Source organism: Salmo salar, chromosome ssa03, assembly GCF_905237065.1.
Source record: "Salmo salar chromosome ssa03, Ssal_v3.1, whole genome shotgun sequence".
Classification (NCBI taxonomy): Eukaryota; Metazoa; Chordata; class Actinopteri; order Salmoniformes; family Salmonidae; genus Salmo; species Salmo salar.
This window is the reverse complement of record NC_059444.1, coordinates 56190989-56208605: the sequence shown is the minus strand read 5'-3', so window position 1 is coordinate 56208605 and position 17617 is coordinate 56190989. Positions and strand designations below refer to the sequence as shown.

Genomic DNA, 17617 nt, shown 5'->3' with positions numbered 1-17617 from the left:
TATTATACATTTTTTATTGCTTAATATTGTTATTATTATTTGTTTTGTTTTTTATAAATTTTTACCACTTTCCATAATGTTTGTGTTGTGTCACTAATTCTTATTTAACCAAAGTCCAAAGGGATGTTTTGATTTAGAGCTTTACACTTTAGTGGGGTTCACACTAAAATGTTAAATAGTGCTTCCTTCTGGTGGACGGTTAGGGTACATGAAATACTGGGAAATGAAATGTATTCCATAGACTAACTAAAAACAACAGCTTTAGTGAACTAATCATCTGGCAACCACAGCACGGTGTCAGCAGAAGGGGAAGGCCAGAGAACACATACTTGGACTAGCTAAGTACCAACACCAGACTGGAGGAGGAGATTGTATCTGCAATGGAGGACAGGCACCTCTGGAGGACCCACCTTTCATCCCGTCGACCCAAATCCACGAGGTGAAGACTGTATATATATAAATAATGTTGTTGGAGAAGAAAGGATGATGTTTTTTTTATCACACTCATGAATAACAAGTTGTTTGAATGGTTTCTATTACACAGATGAAGGACATTGCAATAAATGAGTCACACACCCATCTTTTAACCCCCCTGTGACAACGATTATGAAGCACTTGACTAACAAACCAATGTTTTAGCAGTGAGGAGATGCAGAAATAGGGAATATTACATACAGTAGATTCCATCAATAGATTTGTAAGTCAGACAAGGCACAGCAGTGGGCTGAATTCCATTAGGGAAAAGACGGCAGGTGGAAATGGCGGTCCTGTCCAGAAACAACCCCTACCCACTACACACATATAGATCTGAAAGGCTTGGATAGGTACAAGCTATGTTCCCTCAAAGCTGAGCACAGCTCCCCTCGGGCTGCCGAGCAGAAGAAATATCAGCCTGAGCAGAGAAGCACCAGATTGAACGTCCCTAAACTTTCTAGAATTTTCCATTTTAGTTACCACTATCAGCGTTTCACTCTACTGTGGGAATTCTCGAATCAACTGAGTATTATCCACTTCAATGTAACATACCGAAACACAACTAACTATGCAAGACTTAGTATGCAAAACCAACTGTGCAAGAGATGTTCTTGTAGGCAGAGCGCATTGGAGTAGGAATCTATTGTAAAGACAGGCACGACTCAGGACCATACACTACGCAGACCAGTGCGCCATAACCAATCAGAGCTGCAGTAGACCTATATGCAAATAGCTATTGCCATACATAGATCTGAGCCGTTCACTTTGAACTGGGGTAAATGCTCTTGCTTTGATATCAACGTGAGAGATGCAAGTAGCCACCTCTGTACATGTGTTCATATTATTTTTTAGTTATTGAGTTATTATCCCAGTTATAGACAATGTCTGGTCAACAAAGGCGGATTGGTTGCTTCCTACAGGAGCACAAAATGTTTGCATTTCTAGCCATCTTTGAAAATCCAGTCAGGCACAGAGATATTTGTACATTACATTTACATTTACGTCATTTAGCAGACGCTCTTATCCAGAGCGACTTACAAATTGGTGCATTCACCTTATGATATCCAGTGGAACAACCACTTTACAATAGTACATCTATATCTTAGTACATATACATCTAGATCTTTTTTTTTGGGGGGGGGGGGGTTAGAAGGATTACTTTATCCTATCCCAGGTATTCCTTAAAGAGGTGGGGTTTCAGGTGTCTCCGGAAGGTGGTGATTGACTCCGCTGTCCTGGCGTCGTGAGGGAGCTTGTTTGTATGCCTTGGGGCGGTGTTGTATTTTGAGACTGTCTTGAATAAGCTAAGTAGCCAATAGGCGGAGGGTAGCATAATTTGTCTGTTTCTCTCTAATAATGGTATGGGAATAATAATGCATTTTATTTTTTATGTAACAACACAACATTTTCAGTCACCTCCTTGTCTGATGGACATGTGGATTGATGTTAACGTCAAGCCTTGCATGCTTTTTTCAAAAGTCTCATGGAATGTTGTCCTACATTGAACACATTGGCTGCTACTAACAGAACATGCTTATACATGCAATAAGCATGTAATAATAATGTTGAGTGAGCTAGCCTAGCACGCAAGCAATGTTCTACCTGCTGTGGTAGATGGGATAGATGACGAAATGCAGTAATGTGTAAAAACGTTGGTTTTCGAAAGTGAAAGGGATTTATGGTGTGTAATTACAGACGTCATCATCTGCCGAGACAGAGGCTGACCCACAGTCACGGCTATAAGGGTTCCTAATTGTCAAATGAATGTACAACGTTTTGGGGGGCATTTTACCTATCCCTAACTCTTTTCCTAAACGTAACCTAATTATCCTAAACTGCTACGTTAATTATCCTAACCTGCTGCGTAATTTCGGTTAATCTGCTACGAAAAGTCAAAACGGACGTTATTTTGGCAAGAGCTGGGTCCCTTCTAGTCATGACCCTGTCCCACGTGCAGTTATACAAAATAACAAAGGACTTTAATCTGTATAGCAGCTCGCTGACAGTGAGCACTGAGCAGTCATTGTTCACGTTATTTTATTTGGCCTATAGAAACTGTAATAAAACACCTTCATGACATTGTATCTAGCTCTTAATAATAAATCAGGTCCACAACAAATGGTTTGAATTACCTTTTTATATTCCAATGTAACTTTGTTTTACAACAAATAATGAAATGCCATGGATGCTACATGTAGTACATTAAGATAACTGCAGTGGAGCAGCTGTGTGGAGTCCAACTATTATCATCGTGTTCTTCTTTCTGTAACAGAGTAGCTATGCAATTAGTTACACGTTCCATCCCTTGGGAGAGGATATAAAAAGTATGCCTTTAAACTCTTGTACTGTAGGCTATCAAGCCTACTCAATAAATATAACATTGAACTACAAAAATAGATAGGCTACTGTATTGAAAATACACTGCGTGAAGGGCATTGTGTATCTGCACACAGAAGACAAGAACGCAAAATGTCGTCAACAGCTATGCAAGGTGAAGGAATGAGTTTAACGCTCTTTCGCTTTCCCCACTTGAACTTTCCTTGTTTTACATATTACCTCATCCATGGCATATCAATGAGGGAGACTATACAGGTGGGGCACGTAGGACCATCGTTTAGAAGTAGTGTTCAGGGATTTATCAACTCACCGGACACATGGGAACTCTTAACGTGTCCTTTGTGGTACATCTTCTGTGTGTAATTGTTCTTTACCCGGTTGTCTATGCTAAATGCAGTGACCAAAAGGAGCAAATGTATTATCTTTCTCAAACTCGCCAGACCCTCAATGATCTTTCCATGGTAGGTCAATTTCTTTAACCTGTTACAAATTGATCATATAGGCAGAGACATATTTAGAAATATGGCTCTGAATCTAGGCTGTAGCATGCGTACTGTGATATCACAAGTTATTTATTCTAGTTGAAAATTAGAATAAATATATTCATATATTCAGTCGTTTTATTGAGATATGGTGTATTTTGTGTGTGGTATAGGAGAGGAGACCAAGAGGCTGTATCCCAGAGGCGGAAAGGTTAAGGGTCCAACGTCCAACGCTTTCATTAGAGGTGATGCTCAGGAGATCATGAGTGGATACAATTTCTGTGTTTGTCTAGTTCAATCGCATGGTTAAACGGGGTGTTATTGTGATTACAGGAGGGGGAAAGCTTTGGACACTGAGACTTGCGTTTCAACTAGCCAGCGAGCTCTTCCAACAAAACCTAACACTTGTGAAATGGAATTCCATCAAACTCAGGGATCTCCAAGACCTTCTTGCTCGACAAAATATGACCTATTCGGAATGTGTACGTTCTTGGTTATGTTTAATTTGTTAACTGTAACTTGGTAAACAATTGTGATTATTTATACTATTTGTATTCATGTAATCACGTGGATATTGATATTAATGTTGTTTGTTGTTTACAATTTCAGGTCAGAGACATGCGTCTGCGTCAAAACCTTCTGATTGGTGATATGGTTAAGAACTACTTCAAACAGCTGGACGACTTTCTTTCACGTGAGGTAAAGCATCTCATAGGTTGCATTTTGTTGAGAGGGGTGGAGTGGGCCTAGCCTATACCTATGGAGTATAATGTATTCTTTTCACCTAAAACATGTTATTTTTCCGTGTTGCAATGAATTTCCATGTAGGCTATAATATTTAAATGAAGATACAAACACGCCTTACATTGGTTGAAATTGTGATAGCAATTTTGTAAAATTCTGTGGTGTGATGCAACCTTGAAATACTACGACTTTTTCGTTTAAATGTTTTCCTAAATGAGATGTTATTCCTACTAACAATTACATATCAACATCATCTTCAATGAAAAACAATAAACTCCTTTACAATACTCTGAATTCCAGCCATACTTTCCCGCCCTTTAAGACATCATCATATCACTGTAAAACATTGTTGATTCGCATAGTTATTAATTCTATCAAGTACACATTTACTGGATACCATGCAGCATAATTATAACTCCACATTCTGAATGTTAGTTCAATGGAGTATAGCAATGCTAACCATGCTGTTACTCTTCAGTCTCTATAGTGGAAAGACAACAGATGAAGAGGTCCCATCAACTCACATATCTGGATAGAAGTCCAATAAAAGTCCAATAAAAACACACCAATATGGAATACTTTGACAAATGATCTATGTCATAGACCTATATTTTACTCACAAGTGCCTGTAGGCCCAGATTCAAAAGCACCCGAAATATAGGCTCCAATTTAAGCACTAATGTCAAGGTAAGCATTATTGCCAAGGTCTATACTGCCTGTGCGCTCCATAGGCTACGAGTGTCTTATTCTGAAAACCGGGAGCATAAAGGAGCGGGTCTACCAAAATAAATCAGACCACTTAAACCCGTTTCTAAAACGAAATACAGTCTTGTTGAGTGTGTAATTCATTCAACCCATACAACGTTGAAATGTATCTTTAAATAGGAAGTTGAGGTCCAGAAATGGTTTCAACGTAGTTGGATACCATAGTTTCCGGGTGTAAATGAAAAAGGTGTTGCGATTGCGAAGACGAGATTCAAACGCTATTGTTTCCGAAGTGAAAGGACAACGAAATGTTTGCAAATAAATGCATATCAATTTAAGCTGTCGTCTGACTAAAGTGGATTCACAAGTAAATGTTTTTCATCTCAAACATGTTCCTGGTTGGTAATCCAATATTTCAGAATAAAATAAGAAATTAGTTAAGGTTTTAACAAGTCTTCGAGAGATGCACCTGTCCTTTCCGTGCGTTGTCTCCAGGCCGAAAGATATACTGTCAGGTATGAAAGCGCCTGTCTACCGGGACTTCCACCTTTCACTTTCGGAACACCTTTCAACATCTTTGTATAAAATATCGACACAGATTGGAGCATGACAGAACTCTGGATTTCGAGAAGTGGATCGATCAGGAAGAACACTTTATCTCTTTATCCTTTGAGGACAACGTCTTCTTTTTCGGAATTCTACAAAGTATAGGCTGTCTTTCTGAAGTGTGCCTAATTTTGCACCTCGGTTGATAGTGAACAGACAGAGAACTACAGTAGACCTACGATAAAATGGGTTCAATAAGCTTTTGGATGTGCTTGATCCTGACGATTTGCACCTGGAATAAAACCATCGGATGCACGTGGATGAGGACACTGCCTCGGTCTCCGAGCATGTTCCAAGTGCTCAGCAACAACACCATAACGATGCTTCAGAAAATGGTAGGATACTGTAATGTTTATTTACTTGTTCCTGGTCATTGAGCAGTTGTCATCTGTTCAACATTTAATGTGCTGCTGTGTTTCATTTGATTCAGTTACTCTTATATGTATACAATAATAATATTGCAATCATTTGTTTCTATTTTTTGGCATCTCAGGGTCATGTGGTCTCTCGGAAATCTCAGATCACTTTCCCTAACGAGCAATACAGACAAGTCGATAATTTCACGGTAAGACATATGCATAGCCTACACTATTTTAAAAAAAGGTTTTGGTTCAACGTTTTTTCTAAGAGTGTAGGCCATATAATTCGTTTTTAACGAATACGCAATTTGCTATACTTTTCTGATATTCATAAGGCATGTACTAATACAAATCACTCTTCTAGGATAACGGCCGGATTGTCTTCATTTCGCAAACTCTGAACGCTATAGAGAAATTGTACAGCAGTGGTAAATATGATTCCACCGCCTGGGACCAGAAAGGAGTTGACGAGTTTATGATTGGTCTGCATCGCCAGACCTCGGAGCTGGACCAATGCGTAAGTCTATGTGATTTGTGATTTTCTCTGAACATTAATGCAAAAAGGCAAACATTATCCTATCATTTTAGATTGCCATATAATGTGATTTAAACGAATCATAATATAACATGATTACTTTATATTTTGTTCCAACAGGTAAAGACTATAAAACCTGGACCATCAACATCTGTCAAAAGAGTGAACAAAGGTATGAGCCTTCACTTCCAAATCCTGAAGAATTCCTTGAAACTCGAGGTAGGTCAATTTGTCTTACCAAGAGAGGGCATTGACCAAATAGGGATATATTCATATGTGTTTACACAACATGTGTCTATTCTAAAATATGACATGTGTGTTTCGTTCATGCAGGAATACAGCGCAAGCGGCTGGGAAGACATAAGGAACGTGGTGCTGTCACACATGTTAAGACTAGTCACGATACCAATTGACTAACCAATGAGTCTCATGTGTGTGTCTACAGATTATTTATTTATACGTCTATTTTTTCAACTATTTATTTACACGGTTATTTTTTATGTATGTTTTATTTATTTATTATGTGTATTCACAACTCTGCGAAGTAAAACACATTTTATACTGAATAATGAATTATGTGCTAGGTATTTTTAGGCTGTAGAAAATGTAACAATGTTTTCATGCATTGATTTTTGTATTTATGACGGCCATTGCGTACTGTATTTATTATTGCAACATGATTTTGTTATTGGAAGGATTAAATACATTTTAATTAAATAAATGTGACCTCTAACAGCTGAAATCTATTTTAATCTAACATATTTACCTATAGGCCTAATAAATATGTCCTTAGATAGTCCTGATAATGTCACACGGTGTTGTTGTGTCTTAACTTGAAGACTCACTGATGATATCACACAACCTGTGTAAAACGGCTGGGAAACCTTTAAAATGCGTCCGCAGTGGAGGCAAGAGAAGAAGACCTTTCAGCACCATGGCAAACAAACAGACCGGATCTGACAGGATTACAGCAATCCTGAATGAATCGTGAATAATGATTAGTGAGAAAGTTAAAGACGCACAAATATCATATCCCCAAGACATGCTAACCTCTCAGCATTACAGTAACTGCCGAGGTTTGCATTTTTTGGAGATGGGGTATGATATTTCAAATCAAATCAAACTTTATTTGTCACATGCACCGAATACAACAAGCGTAGACCTTACCGTGAAATGCTTACTTACAAGTCCTTAACCAACAGTGCAGTTCAAGAAGAGTTAAGAAGATATTTACCAAATAAACATAATTAAAAGCTACACAATAAAATAACAATAAGGGGGTACCGGTACCAGGGGTACAGGTTAGTTGAAGTAATTTGTACATGTAGGTAGGGCTGAAGTGACTATGCATAGATTTTAAACAGCGAGTAGCAGCAGTGTACAAAACAAATGGAGGAGGGGGTGTCAATGTAATTAGCACGGTGGCCATTTGATTAATTGTTCTTATGGCTTGGGGGTAGAAGCTGTTAAGGAGCCTTTTGGTCCTAGACTTGGCGCTCTGGTTCCACTTGCCCTCCTGTAGCAGAGAAAACAGTCGATGACTTGAGTGACTGGAGTCTCGGGCAATTTTATGGGCTTTCCTCTGACACTGCCTATTATTATTAGTCCATGATCAGCCCTTTGTCTTGCTCACATTGAGGGAGAGGTTGTTGTCTTGGCACCACACTGCCAGTACTCTGACCTCCTCCCTATTGGCTGTCTCATCGTTGTCGGTGATCAGGCCAACCACTTTGTGTCATCGGCAAACTTAATAATGGATTTGGAGTCGTGTTTGGCCACGCAGTTTTTGGGTGAACAGGGAGTACAGGAGGGGACTAAGTACACACCCCTGAGGGGCCCCAGTGTTGAGGATCAGCGTGACAGACGTTTTGTTGCCTACCCTTACCACCTGTCTCTCACTGTTCAAATAAACCTACCATTAAAATTATAGACTGATCCTTTCTTTATCAGTGGGCAAACGTACAAAATCAGCAGGGGATCAAATACTTTTTCCCCCACTGTATTATAATCGTCCGGATTAGTGTCCCGCTCCTTGAAAGAGGCAGCTCTAGGCTTTAGCTCGATGCTGATGTTGCCTGTAATCCATGGTTTCTGGTTGGGATATGTAGGTACGGTCACTGTGGGGACGACGTCGTCGACGCACTTATTGATGAAGCCGATGACTGAGGTGGTATACTCCTCAATGCCATTGGATGAATCCTGGAACATATTCCAGTCTGTGCTAGAAAAACAGTGCTGCAGCGTAGCATCCATGTCATCTGACCACTTCCGTATTAAGCGAGTCACTGGTACAACCTGCTGTAGTTTTTGTTTGTAAGCAGGAATCAGGAGGATAGAATTATGGTCAGATTTGTGAAATGGAAGGCATGGGAGAGCTTTGTATGCATCTCTGTGTGTGGAGTAAAGGTGGTCTAGAGCTTTTTTTCCTCTGGTTGCACATGTGACATGCTGGGAAAAATTTGGTCAAACTGATTTATGTTTCCCTGCATTAAAGTCCCCAGACACTAGGAGCACCGCTTCTGGATGAGCATTTTCTTGTATGCTTATGACCTTATAGAGTTGGTTGAGTGGCGTCTTAGTGCCAGCATCGGTCTGTGGTGGTAAATAGACAGCTACGAATTAAATAGATGAGAAGTCTCTTGGTACATAGTGTAGTCTACAGCTTATCATGAGGTACTCTACCTCAGGCGAGCAGTACCTCGAGACTTCTTTAATATTAGACATCGCGCACCAGCTGTTATTGACAAAAAGACACACACTCCCACCACTCGTCTTACCAGACATAGCTTCTTCTCTGTTCTGTCGGTGCATGGATAATCCCGCCAAATTCTATATTATCCGTGTTGTCGTTCAGCCACGACTCGGTGAAACATAAGATATTACAGTTTTTAATGTCCCATTGGTAGGATAATCATATAATAGGTCATCAATTTTATTTTACAATGATTGCATGTTAACCAGTAGAATGGATGACAGTGGGAGTTTACTCGCTCGTCTACGGATTATCAGAAGGCAGCCCGACCTGTGCCCCCTTTTTCTCCATCTTTTCTTCACGCAAATTAATGGGGATTTGGGCCGTTCCTGGGAAATCAGTATGTCTTTATCGTCAGACTCGATAAAGGAAAAAGCTTCTTCCAGTTCGTGGTGAGTAATCGCTGTTCTGATGTCCAGAAGACATTTTCAGTCGTAAGAGACGGTAGCAGCAACCTTACTAATAAAATTAATAAATAAATAAATTACAAACTACGCAAAAAAACAATCTATTTGTGCGTCTGGGTAGGCATATAACGCGAACGTCTAGCAACCGAAAGACAGCGAGTTCGTATCTCATCACAGACAACTTTATCATTTAAGGTAAAGTTGTAATGGTGAGAGTTTAGCATGTCCTGGTGGTATAATATTTGTGCTTCTGTAACTTTATCACTTATTATTCAAAGATTCATTCAGGATTATCAGAAATGATGGTAGAATCCACATGAATGTAGAAGTGCTTAGAAGCATATTCCTCTCTTGTTTACAATAAAAGTGACTCCAAAATGACACAAAACATAATCTACCATTAATTTGTATTGGACACAAAATAAATCTGAAACACAACCAAAACAAACAGCAAATGCATCCAACAAGTTTGTAGAGTCGCAAACTGGATTTCGTCATTGGGTGCTATCAAAATGGGACCAAATACTTGTTACTACTTCAATACACATATAAGTGAATTTCTCCCAATGCTTTTAGTCCCCTATCTACAAAAAGTGCTGTAATTTCAGTTCAACCGATATGGATGAAAATACCCTCAAATTAAACCTGACAGTCTGCACTTTAACCTCATAGTCATGTATCATTTCAAATCCAAAGTGCTGGACTACAGAGCCAAAACAACCTAACGTGTCACTGTCCCAATACTTTTGGAGCTCATGGTGTTTGTCAAATTTCTCAAGCTCAGTCAATTTGGTTGGGAACGACTGATAGATAACAGTATTCATACCTTGTCTCTAACTTGACCACCGAGGAACACTAAACACATGTTGGAAAGCCATTCTGGTGTGTCTCAAGCCTTAAAATGTGTGTAATTGTCCCACTGAAAAATGTAACAATAAGCCAGTGTCAGGTCTTCAAAGGACTAAGGCATGTTTTCCTCTCATTTTTCCTCTTGGCTTTGCTCCTTTCATATTTATTTTGATCCTGACAAACTCCTCAGTCCCTGCTGGTGACAAGTCTACCCATAACACTGTAAAACTTGAAAATACACACAGTTTCACTCTGTGATGTGTTGTGTTGGATTTGCCACAACATTTTTTATTTAGGCACAAAAGTTAATTAATTTGTCATGTTGTCTTGCAATATTACTTAACCGCCATGTTGCAACCTGAATGGATGTTTTAGAATGAGTTATTTTTGAATAGGTTTACAACTTTTCACTTTGTCATTCAGGCCTGTAATGTGGAGTGAATGCAATGGTGTTGATCAATGCAGAGTTTTCTATCAGTTCAGCAAATACACACTGTAGCTATTTTAAAATCATCTTTAGCCTCAAAGTGACATTCCTGAGTTTCCATTCACTCCCACAGCTCATTTAGGAAGGATGGCGATATATTTGCAGTGTCTGGTTGCTATTATACACCATCCAGAGATGAATTACCATACTTGACCATACTCAAAATATTAAAGAGTTAGGGATTATTTATTAACCTCACCTGATCTATGCCTGTCTAAAACAAAAAACAGTTAGTGCGCACGGGAGTCCTTGAGAGTTGAAATAGAGGGCATCCTGAGACATTTTCAGAAGAAATAAAAAAATGCCAAGAAAACACGTGTCATGGTAGTATATTGTAGTTACATTTTGCATAAAAGTTTATTAAAACATGTTTTATAAGTCATTTTGTTAAATATATTAATTAGGACACTCCTATGTGTTTATGTTATTCATCCATGTTGCAGCAAATTACCACGCACTCTTAGGAAAAAAGGTTCTAGATAGAACCAAAAAGGGTTTTATTGATTGCTTCATATATGGCACCCCTGAAGGTTCAATATAGAACCCTTTTCTAAGAGTGTGTATAATATTTGAATAAACACACACACACACAGCTTATATTTGATATAATATATTTTATATAAATATTTTTATATATTTTATATAAAAATGTGTGATGTGAATCAACCGATGAATGAAGACGAATTTCTCCATGAAATGTTAGCATAATTCCATTGCAACATAATCTCCAATGAAAAACAATAAACGCCTTTAGAATACACTTTTAGACAGTAAATCATATGACTGTGGCATCATATTACTGTAAAATGTTGTTTGTTCGTATAGTTATTAATAATACAAAGTACATACTTGTCACAGGGGTCGTGAAATGGAGACCAAGACGCAGCGTGGATAGTGCTCGTTTTCAATCTTTTAATGATGACACTTGACAAAGGTGCAGACCCCGACTGCACACCAAACCAAAACCCCACAAAAACAACCCTAAACAAAAAGGGAGGGAAGGGAGGCTGGCCACCGTCCGTGACGGCTCCTGTGCTACACCCAGACCCTCCGCCAATCCTCCAGCTATGGAGGTGGCTCCTCCTCTGGGCGTAGCCCCCGTTCTGACCGCAGATCCCTCTGCTTCTGGAACCCTGACCTGTGGATCATTACCAGAGGTTCTGCACTGCCGACCACCGCTGAAGGCTCTGGCTCCGGGCTGAGAAGCGTCGCCGGAGGCTCCGGGCTGAGAAGCGTCGCCGGAGGTTCCGGGCTGAGAAGCGTCACTGGAGGCTCTGGGCTGAGGAGCGTCGCCGGAGGCTCCGGACTGGAGAGCATCTCTGTAGGTTCCAGACTGGGGACCTTCGCTGCAGGCTCCGTGCCATGGATCATCAATACTGGTTCCGTGCCATGGATCATCACTGGAGGCTTTGTGCCATAGATCATCACTGGAGGCTCCGGGCCATGGATCATCACTGGAGGCTCCGAGCCATGGATCATCCCTACAGGCTCCGGGCCATGGATCATCACTGGAGGCTTCGTGCCATGGATCATCCCTACAGGCTCCGGGCCATGGATCATCACTGGAGGCTTCGGACCATTGATCATCACTGGAGGCTTCCTACAGGGAGCTGGAACCGGTCTCACCAGACTGGGGAGACGCACTGAGGACCGCGTGCTCAAAGCAGGCACCGGCCGTACTGGGCTATGGAGGCGTACTGGAGGAAGAGTGCGAGGAGCAGGCACAGGACATACTGGGCTATGGTGGCGCACTAGCGGGAGAGTGTGCGGAGCAGGCACAGGACGTACTGGGCTATGGTGGCGCACTGGCGGGAGAGTGTGCGGAGCAGGCACAGGACGTACTGGGCTATGGTGGCGCACTGGAGGGAGAGTGCGCGTAGCAGGCACAGGGTACACTGGGCCTTGGAGGCGCACTGGAGGTCTGGCGCTTAGGGCTGGCAGAACACGCCCTGGCTCGATCTTATCCATAGCCCAGCAAGGGCGGGGAGCTGGAATAGGCTGCACTGGGTTGAGCTGGCGAACTGGGGTTACCGTGCGTAGAGCTGGCGCAGGATAACCTTGGCCGAGGAGACGCACCGGAGACCAGATACGTTGAACCGGTGCACTTCTCCCTGGCTGCCGGCCAACTCTAGCACGGCAACGGTGAGGAGCTTGCACTGAGCGCACGGGGAGTTGGCTCAGGTCTTAACCTCACCTTTGCCAATCTATCCATGTGCCCCCCCCAAAAAAAAATGTTTTTGCTGCTGCCTCTCGGCCTCTTCTTGCCTACCGAGCTGTTCCTCCCAGTATCGTCGTTCTGCCTTCGCTGCCTCTATCTCCCACTGCGGACAGCGATACTCCCCAGGGCTTGTCCAGGGTCCTGCCCCATCTAAGATCTCCTCCCAGGTCCACTCCTCAGAACCATACTGCTGGGTCCTGCTCTTCCTCCCCGAGAATGCACGCTGCTTGGTCCGTTGGTGGTGGGTAGTTCTGTCACAGGGGTCGGGAAATGGAGACCAAGACGCAGCGTGGATAGTGCTCATTTTCAATCTTTTAATGATGACACTTGACTAAATAACAAAAACGACCAACACAGTCCCGTCAGGTACAAAGACTAAAACGGAAAACAACTACCCACAACCCCATAGAAAAACAGGCTGCTTAAGTATGGCTTCCAATCAGAGACAACGAAAGACACCTGCTTCTGATTGGAAACCATATCCCCGGCCGAACATGAAAACCAACACATAGAAAATGATAACTAGAACAAACCCACATAGAAAAAGAAAACCCAAAATACCTAAAAAAATAAATTAAAAACCCTGCCACTCCCTGACCACTCTACTATGGCAAATGACCTCTTTCACTGGTCAGGATGTGACAATACTGGATATTATGCAACATAATTATTATAATCATTTGAATATTAGTTCAATGGAGTATACCAATCGCTCTTCAAACCAAGCCTCTACTCTTCAGTCCCTGGAGAGGAAAGGAAATAGTTGCAGAGGTCCCATCAACTTACATAACTGGATGAATAAATAAAATATGCATTTACAAGTGCATTAAAGACAATAATATTGAATACTTTGACAGATGATCGACGTGAAAAACCTATCTTACACACACATGCCTATAGGCCCAGATTCAAAAGCCCCCGCAATATAGGCTCCAATTGAAGCAGTATTCCCACGGTCTATACTGCCTGTGCACTTCATAGGATACCGGTGTCTTTTTCTGAAATCCGGGAGCATATAGAAGGGGGTCTACCAAAATATTTCAGACCACCCAAACCTGTTTCTAAAACGTTATAAAGTAATGTTGAGTGTGTAATTCATTCAACCCATACAAGGTTGATCTGTATCTTTACATAAGCAGTTGGGGTCCACAAACCACAATTACCCTTTAAGCAGGTGGTTACAACGTAGTTGACACCAAAGTTGCTGTGTGCAAATGAAAAGGTGTTGCGTTTTCAAACATGAAATACTGTGGTTTTCGAAGTGAAAGGCCAAACAAAAATGTTCTATATGGTGATATTTATTTAGGCCATAGTCCGATGGATTCACATGTTTATTTTTTTATCAACAATATCCTGGTTAAAAGGCCAATATTTCATGATAAAACAGCAAATAACTCAAGATGTAACAATTCTTCGAGCGATACACCTGTCCTTTCCCTGCATTTTCTCCAGACGTAAAACAACACTCAGGTATGAAAGTGTAAGGGAACTTCCACCTTTCACTTTTGGAATACCTTGCAGACTCTTTGTATAAAGGATCGACACAGGTTGTAGCATGGCAGAACTTGTATATTCTAGAAATTGATCAGTCAGGAAGAACACGTTCTCTCTTTATCCGTTGCGGAAGACTTACTTTTGTCGGAATTATACGAAGTAGGCTGTCTTTCGGAAGGGCATTAACGTTGATTGCGGACAGAACGAGAACTACAGTTTATCTACGCTAAAATGGGTTCAATCAGCTTTTGGATGTGCTTGGTCATGACGATTTGCACCTGGAATAAAACCATCGGATGCACGTGGATGAAGACACTGCCTCGGTCTCCGAGCATGTTCCAAGTGTTCAGCAACAACATCATAACGATGCTTCAGAAAATGGTAGGATATAGGGTAATGTTTATTCACTTCCAGGTCATTGAGCAGTTGTCATCTTTTCAACATTTCATGAGCTGCAATGTTTCATTTAAATTACCTGACTCCTTTTGGTACAGTAATAATAATGCAAGATTTTGTTAATATTTTTTGGCAATTCAGGGTAATGAAGTCTCTCGAGATCCTCAGATCACTTTCCCTGACAAACAATACAGACAAGTCAATCATTTCAAGGTAAGAAATATGCATAAAAAGGGTTTTGTTCTATTCATAACCTTTCTTTCTGAGATTGGAATAAACACTGAATTCGGAAAGTATTCAGACCCTTTCACCTTTTCCACATTTTGTTACGTTACAGACCATTTCTAAAATGGCAAAAAAAGTATTTTGCTTTTAATAAGTTAGCCAAAAAGTCGAATAACATGTTTTGGCTTGGTCATTATGGGTTATTGTGTGTAGATTGATGAGAGAAATCATATTTATTCAATTTCAAAATGAGGCTGTAACGTACAAAATGTGCAGATAGTGAAGGATTCTGAACACTTCCCGAATGCAGCGTATATAATTAGGTTATAACGAATATGCAATTTGCTCAAATTTTCTGATATTTGCCATCAATTCACAAGGCATATGCTAATACAGTTCACTCTTCTTCTAGGCTGAGGAACAGATGGCCTTCATTTCGCATACTCTGAACGCTATAAAGAAATTGTACAGCAGTGGTAAATATGAGTCCACCGCCTGGGACCAGAAAGGAGTTGACAAGTTTATGAATGACCTCTATCGCCAGACCTCGGAGCTGGACCAATGCGTATGTCATTTGTGATTTTCGCCTCTTAAACATTAATGCAAAAAGGAAAAACATTATACTATCCTACTAGATTATAATATAAGTGGTTACATGTTAATCAAATCATAATATTAAATGAATTATTTGTATTTTGTTCTAACAGGTAAAGTCTATGAAAACTAGACTATCAAAATCTGTCAAAAGAGTGAACAAAAAGATGAGCCTTCACTTCAAGTTCCTGAAGAATTACTTGAAACGCGAGGTAGGTTGATCCATTTATCTTACAAAGAGAGTACATTCACCAAATCTGGATGTATTTATATGATGATACAACATGTGTCTATTCTCAAATCTTAACAAGTGTATTTCATTTATGCAGGAATACAGCGCAAGCGGCTGGGAAGACATAAGGACAGTGGTGCTGGCACACCTACAAAGACTAGACACAACATTAAGTAGCCAATGAGCGTTATGTGTGTGTTGTGTAGATATTATTTATTTATTTATATATCTATTTATCTATTAATATATCTAACTATTTATTTACATGTTTACTTATCTGTTTTTTTATGCATTTATTTATTGTGTAGTAATGTATTCACTACTCTGTGGAGTAAATAATTCTTTATACTGAATAATTCTGTGATTGACTTAAGTTATACATAGCCTAATGTATCAATGTTTCCGTGCATTTTGTTTTGTATTCATGAAGGAGATTGCATACTATATTTATTATTGCAACATGATAGGAAATATTTGTTATTGTAATAATGAAGTATATTTTCATTAAATAAATGTGTCCTCTACCGCTGTAATCTTTTTTAATCAAATACATTTTAATTTATGGCATATACACATTTAGCAGATGTTTTAACGGGTGTAGCGATATGCTTGTATTTCTAGCTCTACCACTGCAGTAATATCTGACAATACACAACAATACACACAAATCTAAAAGTAAAATAATGGACATAAGAAACATAGAAATATGTCGTAGTCCAGAGTGTACATAAATACAGTACCAGTCAAAAGTTTGGACACATCTCAGGGTTTTTCTTTATTTTTACTATTTTCCACATTGTAGAATAATAGTGAAGACATCAACACTATGAAATAACACATATGGAATCATGTAGTAACCAAAAAGTGTTAAACAAATCAAAATATATGTTGTATTTGAAATTCTTCAAAGTATCCACCCAGCTTTGACGTCAGCTTTGCACACTCTTGGCATTCTCTGAACCAGCTTCAGGAGGTAGTCACCTGGAATGCATTTCAATTAACAGGTGTGCCTTGTTAAAGAATTTCTTTCCTTCTAAATGCGTTTTAGCCAATCAGTTGTGTTGTGACAAGGTAGGGGTGGTATACTGAAGATAGCACTATTTGCTAAAATACCAAGTCCATATTTCTGGAAGGAACAGCTCAAATAAGCAAAGAGAAATGACAATCCATCATTACTTAAAGATATGAATGTCAGTCAATGCGGGAAATTTCTAGAACTTTGAATGTTTCTTCAAGTGCAGTTGCGAAAACCATCAAGCGCTGTGATGAAACTGCCTCTCATGAGGACAGACACAGGAAAGGAAGACACAGAGTTACATCTGCTGCAGAGGAGAAGTTCATTAGAGTTACCAGCTTCAGAAATTGCAGCCCAAATAAATGCTTCACAGAGTTGGAGTAACAGACACATCTCAACATCAAGTGTTCAGGGGAGACTGCCTGCCTTATGGTTGAATTGCTGCAAAGGAAACACTACTTGTGTGTGTGTGTGTGTGTGTGTGTGTGTGTGTGTGTGTGTGTGTGTGTGTGTGTGTGTGTGTGTGTGTGTGTGTGTGTGTGTGTGTGTGTGTGTGTGTGTGTGTGTGTGTGTGTGTGTGTGTGTGTGTGTGATGGGATGTATTTACATTATGGACAGTATGTGGTTAGAATTATGACCAAATAAAGAAGGCCGGTCCAGACAGCACCGTGCTCAGTGGGTAGGCACGATGTATCCTGTATACATT

General features: G+C 40.2%; 2 protein-coding genes across 2 annotated transcripts; both read left to right on the top strand.

The window, feature by feature from the left end:
• Window positions 1–5522: 5522 nt before the first annotated feature.
• On the top strand, window positions 5523–6659 carry LOC123741840 (interferon alpha-3-like). The gene is made up of 5 exons (XM_045716051.1): window positions 5523–5683; window positions 5842–5913; window positions 6072–6224; window positions 6363–6461; window positions 6576–6659. Exons 1-5 carry the CDS (start codon window positions 5534–5536, stop codon window positions 6657–6659), a joined length of 558 nt encoding a protein of 185 aa, XP_045572007.1. The 5' UTR covers window positions 5523–5533.
• Window positions 6660–14680: 8021 nt separating this feature from the next.
• LOC106593350 (interferon a3-like) lies at window positions 14681–16080 on the top strand. The gene is made up of 5 exons (XM_045716178.1): window positions 14681–14830; window positions 14987–15058; window positions 15483–15635; window positions 15778–15876; window positions 15994–16080. Exons 1-5 carry the CDS (start codon window positions 14681–14683, stop codon window positions 16078–16080), a joined length of 561 nt encoding a protein of 186 aa, XP_045572134.1.
• The last annotated feature ends 1537 nt before the right edge of the window (window positions 16081–17617 follow it).